At 50.8% G+C, this 23,878-nt stretch overlaps 9 protein-coding genes across 9 annotated transcripts; 3 read left to right on the top strand and 6 right to left on the bottom strand.

Moving 5' to 3' along the window:
• Positions 1–850: 850 nt before the first annotated feature.
• On the top strand, positions 851–3,083 carry BO83DRAFT_331092 (high affinity methionine permease; the record flags this gene model as incomplete). The annotated part of the gene is made up of 9 exons (XM_025528257.1): positions 851–1,138; positions 1,217–1,456; positions 1,512–1,607; positions 1,655–1,730; positions 1,778–1,964; positions 2,019–2,287; positions 2,343–2,479; positions 2,529–2,781; positions 2,858–3,083. Coding segments are annotated over exons 1-9 (1,743 nt in total), but the record flags the coding sequence as incomplete, so codon positions are not given.
• Positions 3,084–3,886: 803 nt separating this feature from the next.
• BO83DRAFT_305969 (amino acid permease) lies at positions 3,887–5,815 on the bottom strand (the record flags this gene model as incomplete). The annotated part of the gene is made up of 6 exons (XM_025527280.1): positions 3,887–4,361; positions 4,444–4,908; positions 4,964–5,112; positions 5,163–5,204; positions 5,253–5,454; positions 5,508–5,815. 6 exons carry the CDS (start codon positions 5,813–5,815, stop codon positions 3,887–3,889), a joined length of 1,641 nt encoding a protein of 546 aa, XP_025391484.1.
• A 649-nt stretch (positions 5,816–6,464) lies between these two features.
• Positions 6,465–9,077, bottom strand: dbp4 (RNA-dependent ATPase HCA4). The gene has a single exon (XM_025530420.1). It carries the CDS (start codon positions 9,026–9,028, stop codon positions 6,614–6,616), a length of 2,415 nt encoding a protein of 804 aa, XP_025391483.1. The 5' UTR covers positions 9,029–9,077; the 3' UTR covers positions 6,465–6,613.
• A 185-nt stretch (positions 9,078–9,262) lies between these two features.
• On the top strand, positions 9,263–10,252 carry BO83DRAFT_375264 (uncharacterized protein). Its single transcript, XM_025530419.1, has 3 exons — positions 9,263–9,363; positions 9,419–9,462; positions 9,546–10,252. Exons 1-3 carry the CDS (start codon positions 9,301–9,303, stop codon positions 10,075–10,077), a joined length of 639 nt encoding a protein of 212 aa, XP_025391482.1. The 5' UTR covers positions 9,263–9,300; the 3' UTR covers positions 10,078–10,252.
• A 227-nt stretch (positions 10,253–10,479) lies between these two features.
• Positions 10,480–12,110, top strand: BO83DRAFT_375263 (FAD synthase; the record flags this gene model as incomplete). Its single annotated transcript, XM_025530418.1, has 1 exon — positions 10,480–12,110. A coding segment is annotated over one exon (846 nt), but the record flags the coding sequence as incomplete, so codon positions are not given.
• A 152-nt stretch (positions 12,111–12,262) lies between these two features.
• BO83DRAFT_354044 (putative RNA binding protein MSSP-2) lies at positions 12,263–14,390 on the bottom strand (the record flags this gene model as incomplete). Its single annotated transcript, XM_025529081.1, has 6 exons — positions 12,263–12,840; positions 12,893–13,234; positions 13,300–13,394; positions 13,450–13,539; positions 13,589–13,679; positions 13,735–14,390. The coding sequence occupies 6 exons, from the start codon at positions 14,388–14,390 to the stop codon at positions 12,579–12,581; spliced, it is 1,536 nt and encodes a 511-aa protein (XP_025391480.1). The 3' UTR covers positions 12,263–12,578.
• A 675-nt stretch (positions 14,391–15,065) lies between these two features.
• On the bottom strand, positions 15,066–19,729 carry BO83DRAFT_375261 (DDB1/RSE1 family protein). Its single transcript, XM_025530417.1, has 6 exons — positions 19,169–19,729; positions 18,379–19,049; positions 16,404–18,310; positions 15,901–16,347; positions 15,489–15,833; positions 15,066–15,380 (listed from the first exon to the last, which is right to left on the bottom strand). Exons 1-5 carry the CDS (start codon positions 19,261–19,263, stop codon positions 15,531–15,533), a joined length of 3,423 nt encoding a protein of 1,140 aa, XP_025391479.1. The 5' UTR covers positions 19,264–19,729; the 3' UTR covers positions 15,066–15,380; positions 15,489–15,530.
• Positions 19,730–20,267: 538 nt separating this feature from the next.
• Positions 20,268–22,418, bottom strand: cprA (NADPH--hemoprotein reductase cprA; the record flags this gene model as incomplete). The annotated part of the gene is made up of 2 exons (XM_025535118.1): positions 20,268–20,564; positions 20,628–22,418. 2 exons carry the CDS (start codon positions 22,416–22,418, stop codon positions 20,268–20,270), a joined length of 2,088 nt encoding a protein of 695 aa, XP_025391478.1.
• An 837-nt stretch (positions 22,419–23,255) lies between these two features.
• On the bottom strand, positions 23,256–23,877 carry BO83DRAFT_375259 (uncharacterized protein). The gene has a single exon (XM_025530416.1). It carries the CDS (start codon positions 23,737–23,739, stop codon positions 23,350–23,352), a length of 390 nt encoding a protein of 129 aa, XP_025391477.1. The 5' UTR covers positions 23,740–23,877; the 3' UTR covers positions 23,256–23,349.
• Between the last annotated feature and the right edge of the window lies 1 nt (position 23,878).

The following is a 23,878-nucleotide window of genomic DNA, read 5'->3' as shown; positions in this document are numbered from 1 at the left end:
CTTTGTTTTTTCTTTCTGTCTATTCTACCATGTCATATTATCTTAGAATCTGTTGAATTGATCTTATAGCATATTGTTCATCTACGAAGTATTGAATGGCACAGAAGAATGGCGAGCGATGGATGGCCCCTACCTTTGCACTGACAACATGAGGCAAATACCTCCACTATGGCACGTTACGAGAAACCCGGACAAAGAATAACAGACGTCTGTTATCGCGCCGATCGGGCCAGACTAATGCAGCCTGAAAGATGCCAACCGGCAATGAATAAGTCGAGATGGCCACACCTGGGCAAATTCAGTGGCTGCAGGGGGCCGGGCCAGATGCTGTCATCGCTGCCGGCAATCGTGCAATCGCCCTCCTCTCTTCTCCATCCATCTCCTCCTCACGGCACGCTTAACTCCAGTTACTGAACTAGCATCCGTGAACATTTACTGTAATGTACTCTGCAATTAAGCATTTACTCTCCTGCTATGACCAAGGTCAGCCAATATACAACCGTGGTTCGTCTTGATCTCAACCAAGTTACTAATGCAGATATAGTTCTCGCATTCAACAACCATCATAAAAGCAGGTACACTCTTGCTGTCCAACCACAGAAACCGAAATACACAATACTAACCCTGCCTCTTCTTCCCCGCAAATCGGAAGCTAATCAAGCACCTCATCCAGCTTATCATGTCATCTTCACCCCAAGCATGCATGATAATTGCCGGCAAGAATCACGCCATTGCATCCCGCAATGAGCATCGTGCATGTACCACCTCAACGTTCCAGGTCCGCTGACGTTGAGAGAGTTATATTAGAGCTGCAGGGTATGTCTAAGATATAGTTGTTTACGAGCGGAGATTTGACTTTCCGACACTTACTCCTGCACGATGGGTTTCTTACCCTTCACAACGAAAGCAGAGGAAGCGGGCGCGACCTCGGAGCAGGCTAGCGACACCCTCAGTGTTATCGACGATGGCGATCTACAATATACGGTCGATGGGGGTGCTAACTCCTCCAAGCGCACGTACCAGGAGGCGAGTGGTGCTCCGATCGAGTCAAAGTCACCTCTGGGATACTCCGTAGGTGCGGTGACAGTTATTTTCCTGAACTTGAGTAAAATGATTGGAACAGGTGTTTTTTCGACGCGTGAGTACTACTCCTCCCATCTTTCCGAGGCCAGTTGAGCTTTGGGTGTGGACGACAATGCTAACTGCTCGTATCAAGCATCTACTGTTCTCGACGGTGCCGGATCTGTCGGTCTGAGTCTCTTCTACTGGGTCATCGGCTTCTTCATGGCGGCGAGCATGCTCTCCGTGTATATGGAATTCGTGTCATATTTTCCCAGTCGGTCTGGCTCGGAAGTCGTATATCTGGAACAGGCGTATCCCAGACCGCGATACTTCTTTCCGACGGTGTTTGCGATGCAGACTGTGCTGTTCTCATTCAGTAGCAGTAATGCTGTTGGTATGATGTCTGATCGCGCAGTAGATGCTCAGAGCTAATGTTGTTTGTACTACAGTACTTGCAGAATATTTGTTCAAGCTCGCGGACGCGGATACAACTGCATGGAAAGAAAAAGGTGTTGCCGTGGCGGCATATACCGTGGCTGTGTTGAGTATGTTCTGCCCTGGGGAAAGTCATGGACTGGACTAATTATGCCAGTGCTGGCTTTCAACACGAAATGGTCTCTTTGGGTGGCCAATGCTATCGGTGTCGTCAAGCTAGTCACTTTGATCTTGTACGTGTACTACGAATCTCTCTAGTTTATCGAGACTGACGAAACAGTATTGGTATCGCTGGCCTCGTCGTCCTGGGAGGTCATACCCCAGTGAAGGATCCCCTGGTCAACTTCCGCGATGCTTTCTCAGGAACCTCTGGCGCATCGGTGTACGGTGCCACCAATGCTTTGGTCAAGGTGATGTTTTCGTATGCCGGGTACGAGAATGCTTGCAACGTTGTCAATGAGGTCAAGGTAGGTGACTATTCTTCGTGTCTGTTGTTACTGCACTAACGTGTTATATCATAGGATCCTGTCAAGACCCTTCGCTGGAGTGCCCCTGTTGCTCTCTTTCTTACAGCCGTGCTCTACATCCTCGCCAACATTGCTTACTTCTCCGCTGCGAGCAAGGAGGAGATCCTAAATTCGAATGTCACAGCAGCGAGTCTCTTCTTCGAAAAGGTCTTTGGCACATCAGGGGCTTCTAGGGCTCTAAACGTCTTGGTCTGTCTCAGCGCGCTGGGCAATCTTCTGGCTGTGCTGATCGGTCAGTCCCGTATGTTGCGAGAGTGTGGACGGTATGTCATATTCCATCAAGTCAGCTGGTGTCGTTCTAACATGTGTCTCGTACAGACAGGGTGTTCTTCCCTTTACGAGATTCTGGACTTCGACTCGTCCATTTGGAACGCCCCTCGGGCCCTACTTTATCAAGTGGGCACTCACAGTCATCATGATTATCGCGCCTCCGGCTGGTGATGCCTTCAACTTCAGTACGTACCTGCCTGCTACCGTTTCGCACTAATCTAATCTATAAATTAGTTGTCGACTTGAGCATCTATCCCTCCAACGCTTTCAACTTCCTTCTGGCAATAGGTATCCTCATCACTCGACACCGGCGCCAGCGACTCAACTTCCCTCCATCCGGCTACCGAGCCTGGACTATATCCGTCTACTTTGCCATTCTCTCGAGTCTGTATATGCTCGTTGCGCCATGGTACCCCCCGTCCACCGGAGCAGATGGTGGAGACGTCAGCTTCTGGTATGCGACGTACTGTGTCGTGGGTATTGCAATGTGAGTTACCGTTTGATAAACCTCTGTAGTTTCATCATACTCGAACAGCATCGCTAATAACATATCACATCCATAGTATCGCCGCTTGCGGAGTCTACTATTACCTCTGGGTCAAGATCCTCCCCCGGGTAGGCGGTTACGAGCTTCGTCAGACGATTATCAATGTCGGGGGAGATGCGACTGCACATAAGTTGGTCAGGGTGCCAAAGGCGCAGGTGGAGGAATGGGATCGGGAGCATGATGCTTCAGGAAGAGTGAGGAGGAGACATCATATTACTGAGGTGGTAACAAAGACAGAGGAGTCAGCTTAAGCAGGAAAGGGGGTTGATCGCATAGTGTTATAGATTTATGGTGTGTAATTTGAGTTTCTGTTCGAGAAATTACCGACTTGTGCTGCTGTGCGCCGTAAGTTGTTGAGCCGAATTTTTAGGTTTATGGAGTATGATACCGCAATAGCTAATATTGAGCCGATGGGTAACCAACAGAAATGTATTCTGCCATCACATGATGTATCATGTGCCAGCTTATGTGTTCGTCCTCTTCCATTTGTCTAGTTGGAGAGCTGCAACCACCGACCGATTCCTGGCCAGTAATGTTAAATCACTGGCTCTTATTTTGCTCAGATTATCGTCAGACGATGGGGGTTGGAGAGGTTTGTGAGGAGGGTGTTGGGGGAGATGAGTGGGTGAGAGGATTTGCTTGATTGATTGATTGATTGATTGATGGGTTTGGGTGTGAGAGAATCTTCGGTTGTCTTGTTACTTATTACGGTGTTGGGACTATTGCTTGGTGTGATGTGATAGGCGGAGTTGGGGTTGGGAATACTCGGTTGGGGGTTGATATTGGCAGACATGATGGGGTCTTTTGCTCAAGTTCTCGGGTATGTATTATTTTCTGTTTAAAAAAGGAGGCTTTTTGGTGTTTAATTCTTGCATGAGAGGTTCTCTGGTATATTCGTTCTAGTCTCAGTTCTTTTTTTACCTGACTGCATGGTTGTAGTAGTTGTCATCATATTCATTATTTATTACAGAGAGGACCAACATCCTCCTCCAAATCTAACAAACCAACAATACCATCAATAAACAAATGAATAAAAAGGTTTCAATCACAAAAACAACCACATCCCCACCCTCTTCACCTTCCCCATGACCCCCTTCTCACTCCTGAACCCTCCATCCCCATCCCCATTACTCCTACCCACCCCATCATCATCATTATCCACCTCCCTCCCCCCCACAACCTCCAAATTCCACCGATCCGTAACCAAATCCATAACCTCCAACTTGACCAACTTGGTCCTCTTAACCAACTTCCAAAACAAAAACATGACCAACATAATCGGCAACTCAATATAATACGAGACGAAATCCACGGCCTTGAAATGCGGACTAAAGCAGGACCAACCCTGCACCAGAATCAAAATAACATTCAGTCCGATAGCGAAAATCGGTCCCACGGGATACGTCCAGTTCTTGTACGGGAGGAGATGTTCCAGGTTTTGTTTGCGGATGGCGGCGCGGAAGCGTAGGGAGGCGAGGCCGATGAAGGTCCAGGAGAGTTGGTTGGAGACGCCGACGATACTATTACATAGTAATATTAGTATTTATTACTAGAATGGTATGGTATGGTATGGGGTGATGGTGGTGGTGGGGATGAGCATACTTCTGCAGCCACGACCATAGTTGGCCTGCGCCAATGTAACTCGCTCCGAAGCAAAGTCCACTGATTACGGAGGTGGCGAGGACCGCTACCCAGGGGACTTGGAAGCGGTTCAGGTGGCCGAAGAATCGCGGGGCATAGCCGTCTACGGCGAGGGTGTACAGGAGACGGGAGCCCGCGAAGAGGGCGTGGTTGGCGGCAGAGATGACGCTGGTCATGATCACGGCGTTGATGAAGCTGCCGGCCACGGCACTGCCGGCTTCGACGAAGACGATGGTGAAGGGGCTGGTCGCGGTGGTTTCGGAGGATAGATTTGGGTAGTTGTAGGGGACGTCGAGGCCGATGAGGACGATGGAGACAATGTAGAAGAGAATGATGCGCCAGAAGACGTTGCGGACGACTCGGGGGAGGTTCTTGGCGGGGTCTTTGGTTTCGCCGGCGGTGATGGCGATGGATTCGGTGCCGCCGCTGTGAATGGGTTAGTATGGGAGTTGATGAGAAGGTGGCGGGTAAGCAAGCGTACTAAGCGAAAGAGGCAGTGACGAAGACAGACGCGAAGCCGCCGATGCCTCCGACGAAGGGGGCTTCGCCAGTGTAGAAGTACTTGTTGCCGATGTATTTGTGTTGGGTGTTTGCGCCGCAGTTGACGACGATGCCGAGAATGATGAAGATCTAGCTTTGATTAGTATGTTGTCGAAATTTGGTAGAAGTAGGGGACTTACGATAATAGTCACCACCTTGAGAAGACTAAGCCAGTACTCAACCTGGAAGATAATTAGCATATGAAAGTCTCCTAGATAGATGCAACAAACCTCGCCATAAACCTTGACCGACAGCATATTCAGCGCAATAACCACAACCAAAAAGATCAAGCTTATTGCCCATCCCGGGAAATTATCCGTCCAATACTCCAGCAGCAACTGAAGGGCAATGATATCCGACGCCGTCGACACCGCATCATTGAACCAGTAGTTCCAGGTCAGAGCAAAGCCCAAAGCATCATCAACAAAGCGACTAATTCATCATCAGCATACGATCATTCATAATCTCAAGGCCCAACTACTCACCCAGCAAAAGTACAAAACGAACCCGCAACAGGGATAAACGCCGCCATCTCACCCAGCGACAACATGGTGATAAACACAATGACACCACAGATGATATACGAGATCAACATCGACGCCGGCCCACCAGTGGCCAGCGACTTACCCGTTCCCAGGAACAGACCCGTACCAATGGTGCCGCCGATGGCGATCATCTGCACCTGGCGGGGAGAGAGCTTCCGGGCCAGCTTATTCGCATTGACGTATGGAATCTCTGGCTCCAGATAATCGGTAGCTAAGGTGCTGGGGTCCTTGGCATTACGCTCAGCCATGGGCTCGCCAGGAGCCATAGGGCGTTGCTTTTCGATGTCATGAACACCCATGGTGGTGGTGGTGGTGGTGATCTAGACGCTAAGAGGGCCATGTTAGCTTAGCTATGTCCTACAATTGGAGATATCGGAAGTATGCCGAGACTCACCACTGATTTAAAATTGATCCAGTCAATCGCAGCCTTATAGTTGAGCTCTTCCCGAATAGGCAAATGTTGGAGACTGGGAGGAGAGACACCACGTGATCCACCGTGGAGAAGCTCAAAAGCCGACTGTCAAAAGTGGCAGCTGAAACTACTAGTGATCTAAGTTGTAGATACTAGCAGTAGTGTCTGCATGGCACGCATGAACGAAAAAAAAGATGTTATCAAAGGGAAGAGTGCATCCCCGCGAATGACACTCATGTCACCATCACATCCTGACGCTGAAAATTTGCTCTTTAGCGGATGGCGTGCTCGATTGGTGTTACGTACAGCAAATGGAAGGGCGAGGGAATCCTTGGGGATGAAGAGACGGTTTGCCGACTGCCGCCTGGGGTTCTCCACCCGCTCGGCTAACTTTAAACCATACATCCATAGTACAAGAGGCAGCTTTGATCTACTATATTCACTACATATCACCACATTCAATCAATCAATCAATCAAGGAATTTCCCCCAAAGATAATTGTATCGTGCTATGTACATGGCTATGCGGCCGGAATCTCATAAACTTTTGACACTCTCCGCTGATGAACGATGAAAGAAACTGAGACAGAAAGGGATATATCCACCAAAGACACAATAATGTATACACTTCAAAATCACCCCAGCAAGCCCGCGGCCAGTGACTCCAGATCTTCCAGAGTCTCGATCTGCTCCGGTGCTTTGCCAGCTGGTTGAGACTTCTTGGCCTTCTTGGGCTTGGGCTCCTCCTCCTCGCTCGCTTCGTCTGCAAAGGAAACCCGCGCCTTCTTGCTGGGCCGCAGTACTTCCTCGTCTTCGTCTGAGGCGAGCCCGCCCTCCTTGTACGGAATCTGGACCAAATCCCCTCCTTCTTCCTCCATGGCAAGAAGCTCGCGCTCGCGGGCCTTGCGCTTCTCCTTCTTCTCGCGCTTCTTCTGCTTGGCGACTTCCTTGTCCTCCAGATCCGCTTGCCGAGTGCGCTCCGCCTCCTCCGCCAGGAACTTCGCCTGCTGCTCCTTGGCGTCGCCCTTGGCCTTGAACTGTTCTTCATCCTCCATTTCGTAGATCTCATGGGCGTTGCCCTCATCATCGTAGATAAGCTTGGTACCCTTGCCCTTGAACTTAAGCAACTTCTTCTTCGACTTGAGCAGCTTCTCACGACGTTTAGAGTCGATGACCAGGGCATCCTTGCCATCAAGGTGTACCACCTTGGGTCCCTTCTTCTCCGTTCCGTCCTCTGCATCCTCCTCATCCTCAGAGCTAGATCCTGCGACATCCAGGTCCTTGTCTCCGGCCGCGAAGCGACGCTTGACGGACAGGAAGTCGTCATCCTCATCCGCATCGGCAGTAGCCTGGTTCGTCTCCACAATCGTGCCGTCGTCGTTGATAAGCTTGTGGTAATGGTCGGCCAACACGTCCTGGTTCCGACGCTCGAACATGCGGTCATACTTCGTCCGCACCTGCGTCTCGTCCTTCTTGGTCTTCTTCTTCTCGCCCTCTTCGCCAGACTCGTCATCGCTGGACAGGTATGCCGTAGCACGTGGCGCGTTCTTCCGCTCCTTGGTATCGTCACCCTTGATGAACTTGATGCGGGGTGCACCAGGAAGACCCATGCTGCCCGCAAACTCATCCAACTTCAGCTCCTTGATGTTGAAGATTTCCTTGTCCTTCTGAACATAGACCGACTTGGCGTAGGAGATGAAGGCCTTCTGGCCCAGGTACTTCAACTCGGGGTCCTTGAAGCACATATTCTGCAGCTGATCTTTGATGCTCTGTTGCTTGTTGGCCTTGATGTTGATGCGTTCAACCTGAACCTTCTTCTGCTCCAGACGCTTCAACATGCCCTTCTCCTCACTAGGATCCAGGAAGAGCACGGCACGACCATCGCGCTCGTATCTTGCTGTACGACCAACACGGTGAATGTATGTATCAGCATCTTCGGGACAGTCAAGCTGGATAACCCAGTCGACGGCCGGAAAATCCAGACCACGTGCAGCAACATCAGTAGCAAACAGAACCGCATGTTGCGCCGATGAGAATTTGGTTGTAATATCAAGTCGACCACCCTGCTTCTGACGTCCGTGGAGGTGCATCAACGGGATACCGGGTTGCATGTGACGGAAAGATTCGTAGACAAAGCGCACCTGCTTTCCTGACGACAAGAACACGATCGTCTTGGACTTCAAGTTGCTTCGGATAAAACTCCAGAGAACATCGAGTTTCTGCGGAAGGGGCGTAACGACGTAGTGTTGCTGAAGCTTGGACGGCGTCGCGGAGGAGGCCGTTTCATGGACAGCCACATATTCGGGATCCTGCAAGCTCAGTCGAGCCAAGTCCGACACCTTCTTCGTCTGTGTAGCACTGAAAAGTAACGTCTGGCGCTCCTTCGGAAGATGACCGATAATGGCGTCCACCGTCTTTTGGAAACCCATATCCAAAATGCGATCCGCCTCATCCAACACGAGCATCTGCAGATTGTGCGTCTCAAAGAAAGAGGTCTGATCCAAGTGCTGCAGCATACGACCAGGCGTACACACCAGAATATTCATCCGTCCCAACCTCTCTTGCTCCTCCCGCAGACTCTTCCCACCAATAACCAGACCGGCGGAGAACGTATGGTAGCGACCGACTTTACGGAGGACTTCGAAGATTTGAATCGCGAGTTCGCGGGTGGGAGACAGAACGAGAGCACCCAATCCATCGTGCTCTGACCATTGCTTGCGGTATAGGTTTTCCAGAATGGGAATCAGGAAGGCCAACGTTTTGCCGCTTCCCGTCTTTGCGGCACCCAGAATATCGCGGCCCTTGAGCGCATGGCTGATCGCACGGGACTGAATGTCGGTCAAAGTTTTGTAGTGCGACGAGGCAAGTCCGGACGCCGTGGGTTCAGACAAAGGCAGATCGGTGAATTGTCCGATGGTTTCCTTGACATCCAGATCTTCAACCCTCTTGATGAGAGAGTTCAAATCTTCTTGGACACGCTTGCGCTTGAGGTTACCGCCGCGCTGAGCCCTTGAGTGTTTGCCATTGCGGGAACCGTTCATCGGAGCCATGATGGGCTCGTCCAGATAAAATACTCACGTAAATGAGCACCAACAGAAGAAAGCAGACAAACGAAAGTGAACTGGTTGCTGGGGAGAGAAAGCGAATCTCGAAGAAAGGCGCGGGCGGTGAAGCAACTTTTTTCTCTTCGGAGTTTAACCTCGCGGGTTCCTGCTGACTCATCGCCGCGATAAGACGGCGCTTATCGGCGTGTGCCTTTCAGCAGCCATGCGACAGTCCCGGCCCGGCGAATTCCTTCATTCACTCCCCAACCTCTGTCACCATGGCCGACGATGAGCAAGATGCTTTGGACGCGCTTGAGCGTGAGGCCTCTGATTTTGTCAAGGTATGCTGCCTCGGAACATTTCCACTACAATGACACCCAGACTAACTTTAGACAGGATGCAGAAATTGACCGCATTCGGAAGGCGTTCTCCTTAGACGCGTGAGTTACCGGCCTCCTATTATACCTACACTGCATGCTGCTATAGACCTATGAAGAGGCTGACGGACGGAATATTCTACCAGTTACGCGGTCCTTGATCTCCAACCAGGTGTCCCCGAATCCGACATTAAAGTCCAGTACCGCAAAAAGTCCCTTCTCATCCACCCCGATAAGACGAAGAATCCGGCCGCCCCCGATGCTTTTGATCGCCTCAAGAAAGCGCACACGGCGCTTATGGACGAAAAGTCGCGCACATACTTAGACGAATGTATCGCGGACGCGCGACGACTTTTGATCCGCGAACACAAGTACTCGCTCGACTCGGAAGAGTTAAAGACGGACGAATTTAAGAAAGAATGGCGCCAAAAGACAGTGCAGGTACTCTTAGAAGAGGAGGCACGGCGGCGAAGGCAAGCCAAGGCCAAGCTTCAGGAAGAAGGTCGGGAGAGGCGCAAGGAAGAAGAGGAGTTGGAGGCGCGGAAGCGGAAACGGGACCAGGATAAAGCGTGGGAAGATAGCCGTGAGGAGCGCATAGGCAGCTGGCGAGATTGGCAGAAGGGGGTGAAGAAGGATGGGGACAAGAAGAAGAAAAAGAAGATGAAGGTATTGGGGTGAGACTGGGCAGTGAAGCCAGTTGCCTGCAAGACTTGCAGTGGTAGAAGTATTTCAACTTGGTCAACTGGCGTTGAGTGGATATATTTGCACCCGGGACGGACTGATGGTTATTATATCACTATGATTATATTGCTATTTCCCACTATTGTTCTTTCATACCATTATTTATATTAGTAGCTGCTGTCACATTACTCATAGCCCTCAAACTTTTGACATGCAATGTCATCCCCTCAAATATAAACTCAGCTGTTTACTTGATTTCCTGCATGGAATAACAATATCAGCCGCGATAAGAAAGCGGTCAAGGCGGATGCGGGGCAGAAAGAACATTCCAGCGCCTTTTTTTATTATCTTCCCCTCCATCGCTCGGGTTCATGTGGCCTCTCCGCAATCATCCGTCGGGTCTGAGAGCTGCAAATTTGAGAATTGTTTGGAATTGCATGTGTCTCATCCCTATATATTTGTCCCTCTTATCTTTACCATTCTCGTCCGATAGAAAGACATACACCCTTGCGTTGCATCCCCGGACTTTTCCCGACAGATAAACCACACAGCCAGCCGGCTTACATCAATCCCTCTCTTTCCCCCCCGCGAGTCATCGCATCCACTCCATACCCTAGCTACTAACTAGTACTACTCCAACCACCTCAACCTCACTTCTTCCCTTCCCTTCTTCCTTTTCTTACCCATATATATATACACACATACACATACACACCAACACCCTCCTACCACGACAATCAATCAATCAATCAATCAATTACCCACCATGACCGACTCAATACAACCTACCCCAATGGCCTACCCACCACCAGCACCAGCACCACATCAACATCACCACAAACAACCACAACCACCGACACAAGCACATTCCCACCCTCAACAACCCCCTCCCTATCCAGCATAATTACCCACTGCCACACCAAAATTCACACCTTCCTCTCCGAATCCCACCCAGCCGACTCCCTCCTGGCCAAAGTCCAACTCCAAACCCGCACCTCCCTCAACGTCATCTCCACCGCCCTCCACCGGTACCCTCTCAACGAGCTCTCCCTCTCCTACAACGGCGGCAAAGACTGTCTCGTGCTCCTCGTCCTCTTCCTCGCCAGCCTCCACCCCCACCCCGCCCCCGAGGACGGCGGCCTCACCTCCATCCCCGCGATCTACGCCCTCCCGCCGGACCCCTTCCCAGACGTCGAGGAATTCGTCCAATGGTCCGCCCGCGCATACCATCTCAACGTACTCAAGTACACGACGGACCCGCCGCGCTCAACAATCAAATCCACCTTTGAGGATTACCTGTTCGTCAACCCGGGAGTGAAAGCGATTTTTGTTGGAACGAGACGGACGGATCCTCATGGTGCCAAATTGACCCATTTCGATCGCACAGATAGTGGATGGCCGGATTTCGTGCGCGTGCATCCTGTGATTGATTGGCATTATGCGGAGATTTGGGCCTTTATTCGCCATTTGGGGTTGAGATATTGTGGGCTTTATGATAGAGGGTATACGAGTTTGGGGGGTACTGCGGATACGCATCCGAATCCGAAGTTGAGGGTCGAGGTGGATGGTGATGATGCTGGGGAGGGGGTGGAGGAGGGGCGGTATAAGCCGGCTTATGAGTTGACGGAGGATTTGGAGGAGCGGTTGGGACGCAATTGATTGTTTGTGGTAGTGTCGATGTTGGTTTTGGCCGTTGTCTGAGTCGAGGATACTCGTCGCCCGCTCAATGCTCCCTTCTCCGTGTATAGACCTGTTTTGGAGTCAGACCCTATGTACTCTTTGCCTCCCATCCTATACCGATGTGTTTCCCCGCATGTCACTCTTGAGCGTTTCACTCTTCTCTCGTCCTTCATCATTACGATCCCGATAGATGCATACACTGGCTGCATGTCTTCAACTTGTTTGGCTTACATTCGGCACCGTGATGGTCGCAGTTGCATAACGCTTTCCATTGACAAATTGTAGACTGCGGCTGATAACTTGATGCTAAGAGCTAAACATGCATGGCTAGGCAAATGCTAAAGTACCACTTATGTCCTCCCAACCTGTGAATTCCCTCTCGCCGTAAACCTTTGGCCTCCTGGGTCCAGCGGTAACAGATACAGACCTTTAAATCGGCATCACTCTGCGAATCATAGAATCACTGGTGTCATCAAGAAATCAAGAACAGATAACAAAACCCATACAACCTACAAAAGCTCGAAACCAGCACAAAACTTCGAAATGGGCAACAGTTAAAAAAGGGGAAACAAAACCATATGTTAGTCAACCATGCACCATTGTAAGATATGCGGGCTCTGACGGATAGCTGGACAGCCTGCTGTGTTCGTCGAAGGTGCTTCATGGAAGGGCAAAAAGGCGACCCGTGAAAATACCAAAAGTCGCTCCTGAGAGTTGCAACACTTGGTGTTTGTAGGAAACATTGGGAAGAGAGAGGATGCGTACGTATGGAGGACTTGGGGCACTTCGAATCCACGGTGCTGCAATCCAAGCATCACTCAGACGACCGACCGAGGCGAAGTCACAATAACCTCCCTGCGAGAGGAAATTGGAGACAAGGATCCTGCCTTGATCTCCTTACGAGGGCTGGATCGTTCTGAACGAGATTCAACGCAGGACGCGGTGGGAGTGGCGAAGTTGGCCTTGGAGGAAGAGCCCGAGGAATTTTCGTTCCACACTCCACGTCGTCCACGATACAAAGGTGTATTCTCCAGACCTCCTGGTCCATTGCGGGAAGTCCACGAATTGAACCTCATGTTGCTGGCCTGACTCTTCGCCAAATACCTGCTTGTCCTGTCAGTAGAGCCCGAACGGGGCTGGATTCATGAGTGCATACGATGGGGAGATGGATGTAGCAGGAGTCCAAGCTGCGCCCATGCCAACAGGTGACACATAGCTACCCTGCGAATTGGGGCTGAGGTGAGATGCAGTCTGCTGAAGACGGTTAATAGAAGGCGATGGAGTGGAACCCTGAACTACCTCGACCGAATAGTTGTATTCGCCAGCACGATAGGCGCGGCGCTCGTTACTTTGCTGCTTGAGAAGTTTCTGGGCCTTAGTGTCGGCGAAGCGAAGAAGCAACTTCACACCGTCTTTGGCAACCGCATTATGATATTCAGAAAGGACTTTTTCAGCGATGTCACGGGTTTCAAACCTAGTACGAGGTCATCAGTCGAAAAATCATACCTTTCAGCGAAGTGTTTTGCAACAACTACTCACCGGGCAAATCCAACTTCCTTGCTCACTCCGGTCTTCTCGTCACGGCTGATCTTCTCCGAGATGACATGGTACGGCTCAAAGTGATGACGGAGATCCTGTAGTTATGGTCAACTTTATTTGTCTGGTTCCTTATTAGAGCTTGCTGCTTACGGCCTCTGTCCACTCGATTGGAATGTTGGTACAATAGATGTTAGTGGATGACTTGTCTTCAAGGTCCTTGAGACGGGAGTTGCGAGATTTCTGGAATTGTTAGTTTCAATGGCACGATGACTGGTAGCCTGGAATATACCTGAGCAAAGCTAGCCTGGTAGCCAAGATAGAAGAAACCACGAATGCAATTTTCACAAGACTCAAAGTTGTAGTACTGAACAAAGCCGAACCTATAGGTGCAGTCAGCATATATCTCATCAATCCGTGGAACAGGCTCTTGCATACCCTTTGCAAAGGCCTGTATCCAAGTCCACAATTGCTTTGCATCGATCTATCTTTCCAAAGCGAGAGGCATAGGCATGCAGCATCTCATCCGTAGTCTCTGGAAGAAAGCCTCGAATGTAGACGTTGGTAATGCCCTCCCGGTTTTCCAGGCACTTGGCAAGGGTCAGTTCAGAAGGGTTAGTCCACATAGCAGGCACAGCCCGTGGAATAGGCGGATCTTGCTGGGTTAGGCTTTCCAGATCCTGAAGAATGTATCCAGTAGGAGTCTTCATCATCTGGAAAGGTAGACATGCAGGTCCCGACTGGGGAAAGCTGTTATAACCATAGCTAGGCAGTCCAGGGCCCTCCAGGTTCGGGGTGGCTCCATGGTAGAAGTCTCCTGCAGGGCTGGGAACCACTGGGCATGGGGAAGCTAAGCCCGGATAGATGCCAGTGGGGGGTAGATACGGGTTCTGATCATAAGGAAGACCTCCGAAGAAAGCTCCATTGGGAAGAAGAACAAGGGGATTATAAGGGGGCACAGCTAGCGGCATGTTGCTCTTGAGACCATTGTACTTGGCCCCGGGACGCTGACCCTGGATGTTCAAGCCCCCGAGCAGAGTGGACAGTCCACGAGTATCAGGAGCCTGAGCGGATTCAGGAACAGCAGTATGCATGGTGCCGTATCTATGCGAGTCAATCTCTGCAGTAATTGTCAGTAGTGTTGGTTTGAGCATCAAAAAGGCAAATGTTGAGATGGACGTCGACACAAGATAGGTGCTTTCAGACCAACAGGTATTAACACTTACTTGAACCAGCAGAATAGCCGTGCGGATCGGGGGAGTTGGGATCTGTAGCGGCAGTTAGATAGGAAGCAATAATCAAACCCCCAGATAACATAACATACACGATAATAGAGTAGCTAGGGAAGATGGAAGTAAGCCAGTACGCAACGAATGACTGGAACACGGTGAAGATGATGTGGGAACTGAAGAAGTTGAAGGATGAAGAGGGGTCGACATCGATAGAAGGTCGCTGTTCGTAGCAACTGCCTTTCTGGAAGAGTGTGTTGAGTGGAAGCCACTCTGGGCAGGAGCATCGAAGGCACCACTTTCCTTCCGGCGGAGTCGATGAAATGACGCGTCAGGAACCTGGACGTATCCTGGGTTACCAGACCCGTTCTGGTCATCAAAGGCTGAATGGTTCATGTTGGCCATGCCTATTGGGAATACTTGATGGCTGGTATCAGAGTAGTAGTAGGAGTAGTAGGATGAGACGGGTTATAGCTATCCGGTTACGGGAAGGATTAGAGATGCGGAAGAGAACAAGAATTCTATTTAGAATAGATCTACGCGGGGATATGGACCCGACAGCGGAGCAAACAGTATAGACAATCCATTCTGAATTGTGCGAGATGGAGTCCGGACTGCAACACAGTTTTCATTCCCTTTCATTCATTCGCACTTCCAAGCGGAGATTTGCGGGTCTGTAGCTGTTGGTGGATCACAGTCAGGCGGGTCAAGTATACACTTGGAAAGATCCGCTGGAGAACGACTGTTTAACAAGCTAGTAGAGGAATAAGTTAAAGCCTTGTGAAGCCGGGGGGGGTGGTTGGTCCGGATCATGATCACCAAGGTCTCTGTGTGATTCACACATCGCTGCCGAGCCTTTGATGTGATGCAGGTTAGTTATCCCAAGTCCATAAAAGTGGTGCTGCAAATCATAGCAATGAACATGTGCAGATACGGCAGTGCAAATTGCGAACCTCATCTTACCATAAATAATCATTAATTCTCTTCAGATCCTAGCTGCCACACTCAATGTAGCCTGCGCAAGGCTTCTATCATAATCTTTACTTCATCAACGTTCATCATGCCCACCGAGTCCACAATTTCTTCCTGGAGACTCGGCTCGCAGGTCAGGAACCTCTCAATCAGCTCGCCATCCACAAAGCGATACGGCTCTTTCGCCTCTCGCACCATGCTGCGGAAACCACGGAACTCATTGAATGGAATGTTCCCCAGCGACTCGACCTTGCCCGCCATGGTTGCCTGCAGACGCATCAAGAAGTCCTGATGCTCTGGGTTGATAATAGCAAAGAGATAGATGGAGCCTTCCACCTGTTAGGGAAATCATATGTGTTAGCATAGGTGTTCAGCACTCAAGCGGTTGGGATGGGATTCATACTGTGCCCAGAAAAGCCCTCGGGGTGACCGTCACACTCGCCAATTGTTGAATATTGACCGGTCGGATGCGGTTGACCATCTCGCCCAACGAGATCTCCCCTGTTACCTCCAGTCTGCGCTTGTCGTCTTCCTCCACACCGGTCAGATTGCGTCGAAGGACAATTAAGTTACCTTCAGCGTCAGTTTCCAGGAATGTATCCTTGGCAATACAGGCAACGCCAGTGGCCCAAACAGTCTGGAAATGACGAGCGACTTCTGTCAAGCTATCCGGCATTCCATTCTCGCCTTCGCTGTATTCCACCAGGCATACACTCTTCATAAGGTCGGCGACGGCAATCACGTTATCCGTTACGGTGACGTCGACGGGGGCGGTCGATGTGCGGTAGCTGGCCAACTTCTCGAGCTTCATCGCGCCAAAGTCGTTGTTCACCACATCATAAATGACGACCTGAACCATATGAGCTTTGTGGAAGGAGCACAGCCAAAAGATATCCAGAAGCTTACCGTTTTCACAAGAGCGGCCACAATCTTCTCTCCTAGCATAGCCAGCGCGCGGCATGCACCTTTGACAGGCAACTCGGCGACTTTAGTCAATTTTCGACCGTTGTCAATCTCGAAGACCAATATCCGACCTCGGATTGACTCTTCGTTTTCATCATCTAGGTATGCTGTTCCCACAACGAACCGATCTTTGAAGACGGCCCGACCATTTTCATCCTTGCCCGCAGAAAACTCCGCGCGAATGACACTCTCGACCAACTCCTCCGGCCGAAGGTCAAAGGCGTCGAGACGACGGAACATGATCTCATCAGCTAACACAAACCGACTTTGAACCATCTCGGCCCCGTCCTTCAATTTGCGCTCGATGGTGCCGATACCGAAAGCCTTCTCAGAAGGTGAATATGCTACCCTACGGGCAGTTTCGCCCATGGGGAGCGTCTGGATCTGTGTGGTCCTCTCCTTGTCCACGAGAGCAATCTTCAAGTCGTGCTTAGTGGCCACGGCAATCGATCCAGGATACGCCTCCGAGTTGAAGTGGCATACCCGAGACGCACCCTCCGAATTGACCGCAGAGTAGATGATGCGGCCTTCGGAGCCGTATATCAAGCTGGGGTTCTCGCATGTGGCGAAGACATTATACAATCCATCGCCGCGAGGCAACTTCTTGAACGTAGGCTGCTCAGACCCGAGTATGAGCCGGTTCATCCCGGTCAGTGAGTAGTCACTGGCGTCGAAGGAGTAAGTGATAACGCTGCCATCTGCCATCGAAATAAAGAGGGTAGAGGGGCTATTCGCAAGGACATCGGCGACGAGTACTGATCGTGGAAATGCTTCACCAGCTGGGCCCAGCGACGTTGTATGAAGCTCCGATAGCCGGCCAAGGTCCAAAACCGAGACCTTCGCTAATTGAGGGAAGCCAACGATACAGACCCCAGCCGAAGATAGAGGCACCGTGACTCCTGAGATCTGGCTGTCTGCTCCAAAATCCTTCTGAGCTACAACCCGAACATCATTGTTGATGTCGAGAACCGTCAAAATCTGGCCGCCGCTGACGAGAACGATCGAATCATTGTTGGCAGAAGCAGAAGTAATCACTAATCGGTCCGGCGGGGTCCATTCATTGGTAATCATGCCACCCTCAATGTCTGCGATGAGGACTCTCTGTTCGGTAACTTGCAAAATCCTTCCTCCAGGAAGGTTCATAGCGAGGAGTGTATTCTCCGAAAGGCTGAGACCAAGAAAGCTGTCCAACTCTTCAACCTCGCCATCAAAATTGAATTGAAAAACTCGTGTCTCATCGACGAAGGTAACGAGAAGAGTGTCCAAGTATCCACCCTTTGTCGCAAGCTGCAGTCCGAACAAGTCCGTAATGAGATCCATTTCACCAAGAACACCGAGCTCTTCCATGCCGACACCACTGCGTACACTCCTTAGGGTTCCGTCATCGAATGCGCCCGAACCAGTCACAATGCGAGCCTGGCCCGAAGAAAACTCGTGTGTCTGGCTTTCACTGGTACGGTTTCCAAGGTCCATGATGGTAAAATCAAGAATGGGTGCAATATTGGAGAGCGTCTGGATGACCTGCAACGAGCCATTGCCGATTCGAAGAACTTGCGAATCCCCTTGGTGAGATCCTACGAAGATAACTCCGCCGCCGAGGTATATCAGCACCGAAGCTCTAGCCGTATTGCCTAAGTGATCCAGCTTCCAGGATTGCACTTGGTTGTTAGAATCCAGGACTAGCATCAGGAAAAACAGTCTTCCATAATCATCAGCTAGAAGCCATCTCTGACTATCTACCTGCTCCCAAGCCACGAAAATTGTCGCTTCATCCAAAGGACGCGACACAATCTCGTTACTGTCCGTATCGACATACTTAATGGACGTCTCTCCCAGAACAAGCAAGCCACCTGCATATCAGAAACATATCAGCATCATTCCAAAAGCAACAACAAACCACAACAAGAGAATCACAAACCTAAAGGCGCCGGTACCGGTATCAGGTGCGACGCTCCGAGGTCCAATTCCTGCGAAAACCCATCCAGAGACTCCTCAAACGCGGCATCGGCCCCCGTACTCGACGTCGCCGCACTATAATGCAACGCGCGAACCTTGAGCCTCACTTTCTTCTGGTTATCCTCATACAGCAACGCCAACCTAGGCGGCCCCGACTGAACATGCAAGAAGGCAGACGAGCGCACAAACAGCTCATCAATTCGCGCCGTCGTCGGCTCGCCCAACTCCCCAACCCGAGGCGCATCCGGTCCCGAAGGCGGAGCAACCTGCCTCCCCCTCTTCTTACTGGGCAACTGCACAATCGGCACAACAGCGATCACACCCTCATACACCTCGAGCGTCATAAACCGTCCACTAGGATCAATCAAGCACCGATTCCCCGTCTGCGCCTCCCGGGACGAAGGATCAGATATATTAACATAGTTCCTCTCCGTCCGGATCTGGTTCCTCTCCCCATCCCACGATAACGTGCAATAAGTGTATCGATCCGTCCCGACAAACAAATGATCCGTAGGCGAGTTCGCAGGCGCGGGAAGCCGAGCTAGCATAGTAACCTTTGCGAAGAGAGAACATGACGCTGCCAGGTTCAGCCCTTCGGGCGTAAGGGAGTATATTTCGAGGCGGTTCGCCTTTCTATAACCCGAACACACAACACCAATCAGCAAACACATACCCTCACTCATACATAAAAGATCATCAAGCATTGCGAACAAGCAAAGCAAAGGGAAGGAAAGGAGAAGGGGACCACCAACGCAACAACCAAAGTCTCCTCCTCCGCGTTCAAGAAATGCAACTTGAGCGCATTCCGAATGCTACTCGCCCGATGAATCGGCACCACATAAGCCATCTCCGCAGAATATTTATCAATCCCTATAAATGCAGTATAAGTATATCATATGGTACCGAAGTTTTGCGTAGCGTCGCGTCGTCGTGGTCCCAATCCAGCTTTTCGCCCACTGCGGGGAACGAACGAACGAACGTGCGTGCGTAGCGGTAAAAGAAAGCGAGATGTATTTATTTCTCCAGGCTCCTATTTATTTAATTATTTATTGTGAATATTTGCTGCATCTCATTTTATTTTTCTCCCTCGCTCTGAGGAGAAGAGAAGAGAGGGTTGTATTTGAAGAGAGAGGATGGATTGGATTGGAATGGGAGGGATGAGGATGGATGATTGCGGAGCTTTGGTTCGGGCTAGCTAGCCCAGCCCAGCCAGCCAGGTCTAACTGACTGATACCGGGAATGACGATGGGTTTGGTTGCGCGCCGGTTCTGGTTGGACTTAACTCCGGTATTGCCGAGGTGGAGTGGGCTTTACATACTATTTCTTGTCTGTTCTTTTTCTCAACTTTTGCTTTTTCTTTTCTTTAAGATGGGAATGCAATGTGTATTTATACGTCTACTATTCGTTTAATATATACTCACTCCTCTTCCACGCTGTCGGGTGTTCAGAGCAGCAGGCGCCAGCTCATTTTTATTAATCTTTCATGTCTTAAATAGTTGACTAAGTAGATAAAAAAAAAAAAGGCGATGTTATCGTGCAATTATTATGAATTCATCTTTTTCGTATCCTCTGAGCCCGTGCATCCGGATATCAAGATGCCCAGTTCTCGCAATAATCATGATCGTCTATCCTGTTCTTTCAACGCTGGCTACCGCAATCGTTTTCAGCCACTGGCTGGCCGGTCGGTGCACAAAACAATAAAATAGGCATACATGAACCACGCCAAGCAAAACAGATGAATAGGCAAGATCACCGGAGTATATATGCAAAGATCATCTAGGCGTGAAATAAAATAATGGATCGAAAAGGCCGTCGTGATAGACAAGAAAGAAACTTCGATGCATTGAGGGATTATGACCACACGTCTTCCTGGTAGCTGCCACTGCTACGCATGTGCTTGACCATCTCTTCGCCCTTCTCGGCGGGCAGACCACGCTGCGCAGCAATGATCTGGCCAAGCACGAGGTTAACCTCGCGAGCCATGTTGGCGGCGTCACCACAGACGTAGAAGGTAGCTTTCTGCTTCAGAAGGTCGCTGACAAGCTCGGAGTGTTCGCGAAGTCTGTGCTGAACGTAGACCTTCTGAGGACCCTCACGCGAGAACGCGGTGATGATCTTCAGGTTGTCTCCAAGCTGGTCCTGGTAGGTCTGCGAGTGCGCGATATGTTAGCATCCGATAACAAGTTTCAACTGTGATGGCGAATAATTTACCTTCCATTCATCCTTGTACAAGAAATCCTCGTCGCTCTTGCGGCAACCGAAGAAGAGAACAGTGGGTCCAACCTTCTCGCCCTTGGCAGCCAAAGCAGCGCGTTCCTGGATGAACCCACGGAAAGGAGCAACACCAGTACCAGGTCCAACCATGATGATGGGCCGAGAGGGGTCAGAGGGCAGCTTGAAGTTCGAGTGGCGAACATGCACGGGAACGTGGATACCGTCGTACTTGTTCCGGGGACCAGTGATGGAGTAAGTCAGGCCGTGAGGGTCGGGAGAAGGATCGCCGTTCTGCTTCTGCTTGAGCGCGAGCAGGTAGTTCGTAGTCACACCCTTCACAATGTGAGAGGCACCGGGCAGACGAACTGATTCCACAACGGCCGTGATGCTGATCTTATCCTTCTGGACAAGGGAAGACGAAGAGATCGAGTAGTAGCGAGGTTGCAGCTTCGTAATGCCTTCAATAAGCAGGGAGAACGGAACAGCAGAGAAAGGCTTGGACGTGACGCTCTGGAGAGCCTGGGCGATGTTGAAGCATTGGTTGGTGACCTTCTCGTGGAAATAGTCCTTGTCGCTACCCAGACGCACGATTTCTGCCTTGCTTTCCTCATCCGGAGCGAACGCGGCCAGAGTGGCTACAAACTGACGGGATACAGGGGCGCAGACTTCCATATAGTACCGAACAGCAGCATCGTACGTGGTGGGGGTCGGGATCGGGACCTTGGCCGTAACATCGATACCCTTGATGTTGATAACCGAATCACGCTTACCCTCGAGACCGAAAACCTGGAGGAACCGATCCACTTCGGCACCAGCGTTGGTGGGCCAAACAGCGATGTGGTCACCAGTCTGGTAGGACAAGTTACTTCCGGCGATGCTGATTTCCATGTGCAGACAGTTGCGATCCTTGACGGTGAAAAGCTCACGAGATTCGGCGATAGGGGCGATGAAGGGGTTGTGCGCAGAGTACGGGCCTTTGGGAGTACCCTGAAGGTGGCTCTGGGTGGGCTCTCCAAGGTAGACCGTCTCATCTTCGGGGCTCAGGGACTCGTTTTCAGTGACGCAGAACACGGGTTCATAAACAGCTTCGCGCTCCTGCAGATCCATTGACTCAGACAGTGCGGCCCACATAGGCTCCTTCCAGGCCAAGAAATCCTCTTCCATTGTACCGGCACCGTCATCACCCTCACCAGCAGAACCAATACGCTGAGCGCCGAGCTTCTGGAAAGCAGCATCGACCTGACGAACCATGGCGTTGTAGTGTTCATAAGTGTTGTTACCCAGACCGAAAGTAACGTACTTCAGCTTGGAGAGAGGCTTCTCGTCCGCAGAAGCGCCGCTCTCAAAAGCAACGTCGTCGCCGGTGAAGAACTGGTAAAACTCGACAGCGTTATCTGTAGGCTCGCCCTCTCCGTAGGTGGCGAGCACGAAAACCGCAACCTTGTCCTCCGGGAATTGGTCCAAGTTCTCATAGTCGTATTCCTCGAGGTCAGCGACCATGGTCTTGAGGCCGAATCGCTGAGATCCTTCCTTGGCCAGTCTGGAGGCGTAATCCTCGGCGGTTCCGGTTTGCGATCCGTAGAAAATAACACAGTTCTTGCCTGTTTCTTCCATTTTCTCAATGATGTTCCGAGTCTTGCCAGCCTTGGCCGCGCCGTTCATCGCGGGGCCGGTGGAGGCATAAGGGTCTTTGGCAACTGCCCAGTAGGTGCCTTTGGTAAAGTAGGCCACGCTACCGACCAAAAGCACCGCCAGGACCACCAGATCGAGGGTATCGAGTTGCGCCATGGTGAGGCTGTTCAGCGGCGCGAAGCGAAAGGCCCCGATTTGATTGTATTGGCTAGACTTAAAGGGTGGAGCGGGGATTGAATGAAGTGGAGAGGCGGGAAAAGGAGAGGAGGTGAAAGAAGAATGTCACACACCCTCCTTACGCTTAGCCTGTCCCAGGTGCGATCACCGGAGCCGAGGCAGGAACCGAGATAAGGTGGCGGCGTCCCCGAAGCCAAAGGATAAAACTGGAAGAAAGAATGACGCTATGGGGGGGGATAAGAAAAAGAAAGAAAGGGTGGAAAACAGAAGAAGAAGGAAAAAGAGGAGAAGGAAGAGGATAAGAAAGTAAGCCGTGGTGTGATCCAGGAAGAACAGAGGCGCCGAACCCACTGCTAAGCAGACCGCATAATTTGGGGCGTGAGCCGGGAAGCGGAAGTGTCTAAGACGATCGACGGACACGAGAGGGAGAAGGGAGAGAGACAGAGAAAGAGCAGAGGTGGTGGCAGCCTGAGGCGATGGTGGCCTTTTCGCCTCGGAGGCTCGGTTTCGGAGATGCTGATCCTGTCCGGGTCTCTCACACGGACCAGTAGTACTCCAACAACTTGTTGTCCTTCTGCTACTCCGATTTGTTGAGGAGTTATCAGATCTCTCGTATCAGGGTCGAAACACACTATCTGGTATTACTACACAGTAGTACTGTGAGTCTGTTGGCAATAGTAGTGTTGGGACTACTACTAGACACTGCCACTGATATGGGAAGTATCGCTAGTTAAGAGAGCGGTTGCCGGAGGTTTTCCAAAGACAACGATCTGTGAATCAAACCTTCCGAGGAAAAAAAAGCAAAAAAAGAAACGTAGGGAGGATGTGTAGTACAACTCTAAAATTGAAGTCAAAGTAATGGTCAGTGCATCCTGACGGTCTATCTCTCTCCTTTTATTTATCTATTATACTAAGTACTACCATTGCCTTCCCTCATAGTGGGGAATTCCCATTGGCCGACCGCTGACCGAGATGGCGTCTGGTTCGGAAGGGGATTTCGGCCCTGGCTTGGCTGAGAGACGATGAAAAGTGGCGGCGGAGGCCCTTGAGCCATGAAGGCGCAGCCGGTAATGACCAGTTGTTCCTCTGTTTCATCTGGGGTGATCTTCCGTAACCCGCTGCCGAGTTCCTCTGCTAACCGAGTTCCGCCTTTCCAGGTCCTTGTGCCACTTTCAGTAATTCTTGTGATAGACTGGCATATGAAGGCATCTCTCTGTGCCGTTCTCCCGCAACCCCGTGGAGGTGGCAAGTCCGAAGTGTCCGAAAATCTGGAGTTCCAGTCAAATGAACTGCGAATCATAGTTTCCTGTTCCAATTGCCAATAAGGGAAGAAAACTGGATTCAGGTACAAGAACCTAAGATGGTTACCTACTAGTAATACTCGCATAGTCCATGCATATCCGATTATTTATGCTTCGTATACCGACTTCAAAATACGC

This window comes from Aspergillus eucalypticola, assembly GCF_003184535.1.
Source record: "Aspergillus eucalypticola CBS 122712 chromosome Unknown BO83scaffold_4, whole genome shotgun sequence".
NCBI lineage: Eukaryota > Fungi > Ascomycota > Eurotiomycetes > Eurotiales > Aspergillaceae > Aspergillus > Aspergillus eucalypticola.
The sequence above is the reverse complement of the archived record's forward strand: the minus strand, read 5'-3'. Positions and strand labels throughout refer to the sequence as shown.

Excerpts from the sequence above, each read along its gene's own strand:
- dbp4 (XM_025530420.1), bottom strand. The coding sequence starts at position 9,028 with ATGGCTCCGATGAACGGTTCCCGCAATGGCAAACACTCAAGGGCTCAG.
- BO83DRAFT_375264 (XM_025530419.1), top strand. The coding sequence starts at position 9,301 with ATGGCCGACGATGAGCAAGATGCTTTGGACGCGCTTGAGCGTGAGGCC. Across the intron at positions 9,364-9,418 it reads AGGCCTCTGATTTTGTCAAG|GATGCAGAAATTGACCGCAT; the intron begins GTATGCTGCCTC and ends AACTTTAGACAG. Across the intron at positions 9,463-9,545 it reads AAGGCGTTCTCCTTAGACGC|TTACGCGGTCCTTGATCTCC; the intron begins GTGAGTTACCGG and ends ATATTCTACCAG.
- BO83DRAFT_375261 (XM_025530417.1), bottom strand. The coding sequence starts at position 19,263 with ATGGCTTATGTGGTGCCGATTCATCGGGCGAGTAGCATTCGGAATGCG. Across the intron at positions 18,311-18,378 it reads ACCGGTACCGGCGCCTTTAG|GTGGCTTGCTTGTTCTGGGA; the intron begins GTTTGTGATTCT and ends TCTGATATGCAG. Across the intron at positions 16,348-16,403 it reads TGGCCGCTCTTGTGAAAACG|GTCGTCATTTATGATGTGGT; the intron begins GTAAGCTTCTGG and ends CATATGGTTCAG.
- BO83DRAFT_375259 (XM_025530416.1), bottom strand. The coding sequence starts at position 23,739 with ATGATTCGCAGTTCATTTGACTGGAACTCCAGATTTTCGGACACTTCG.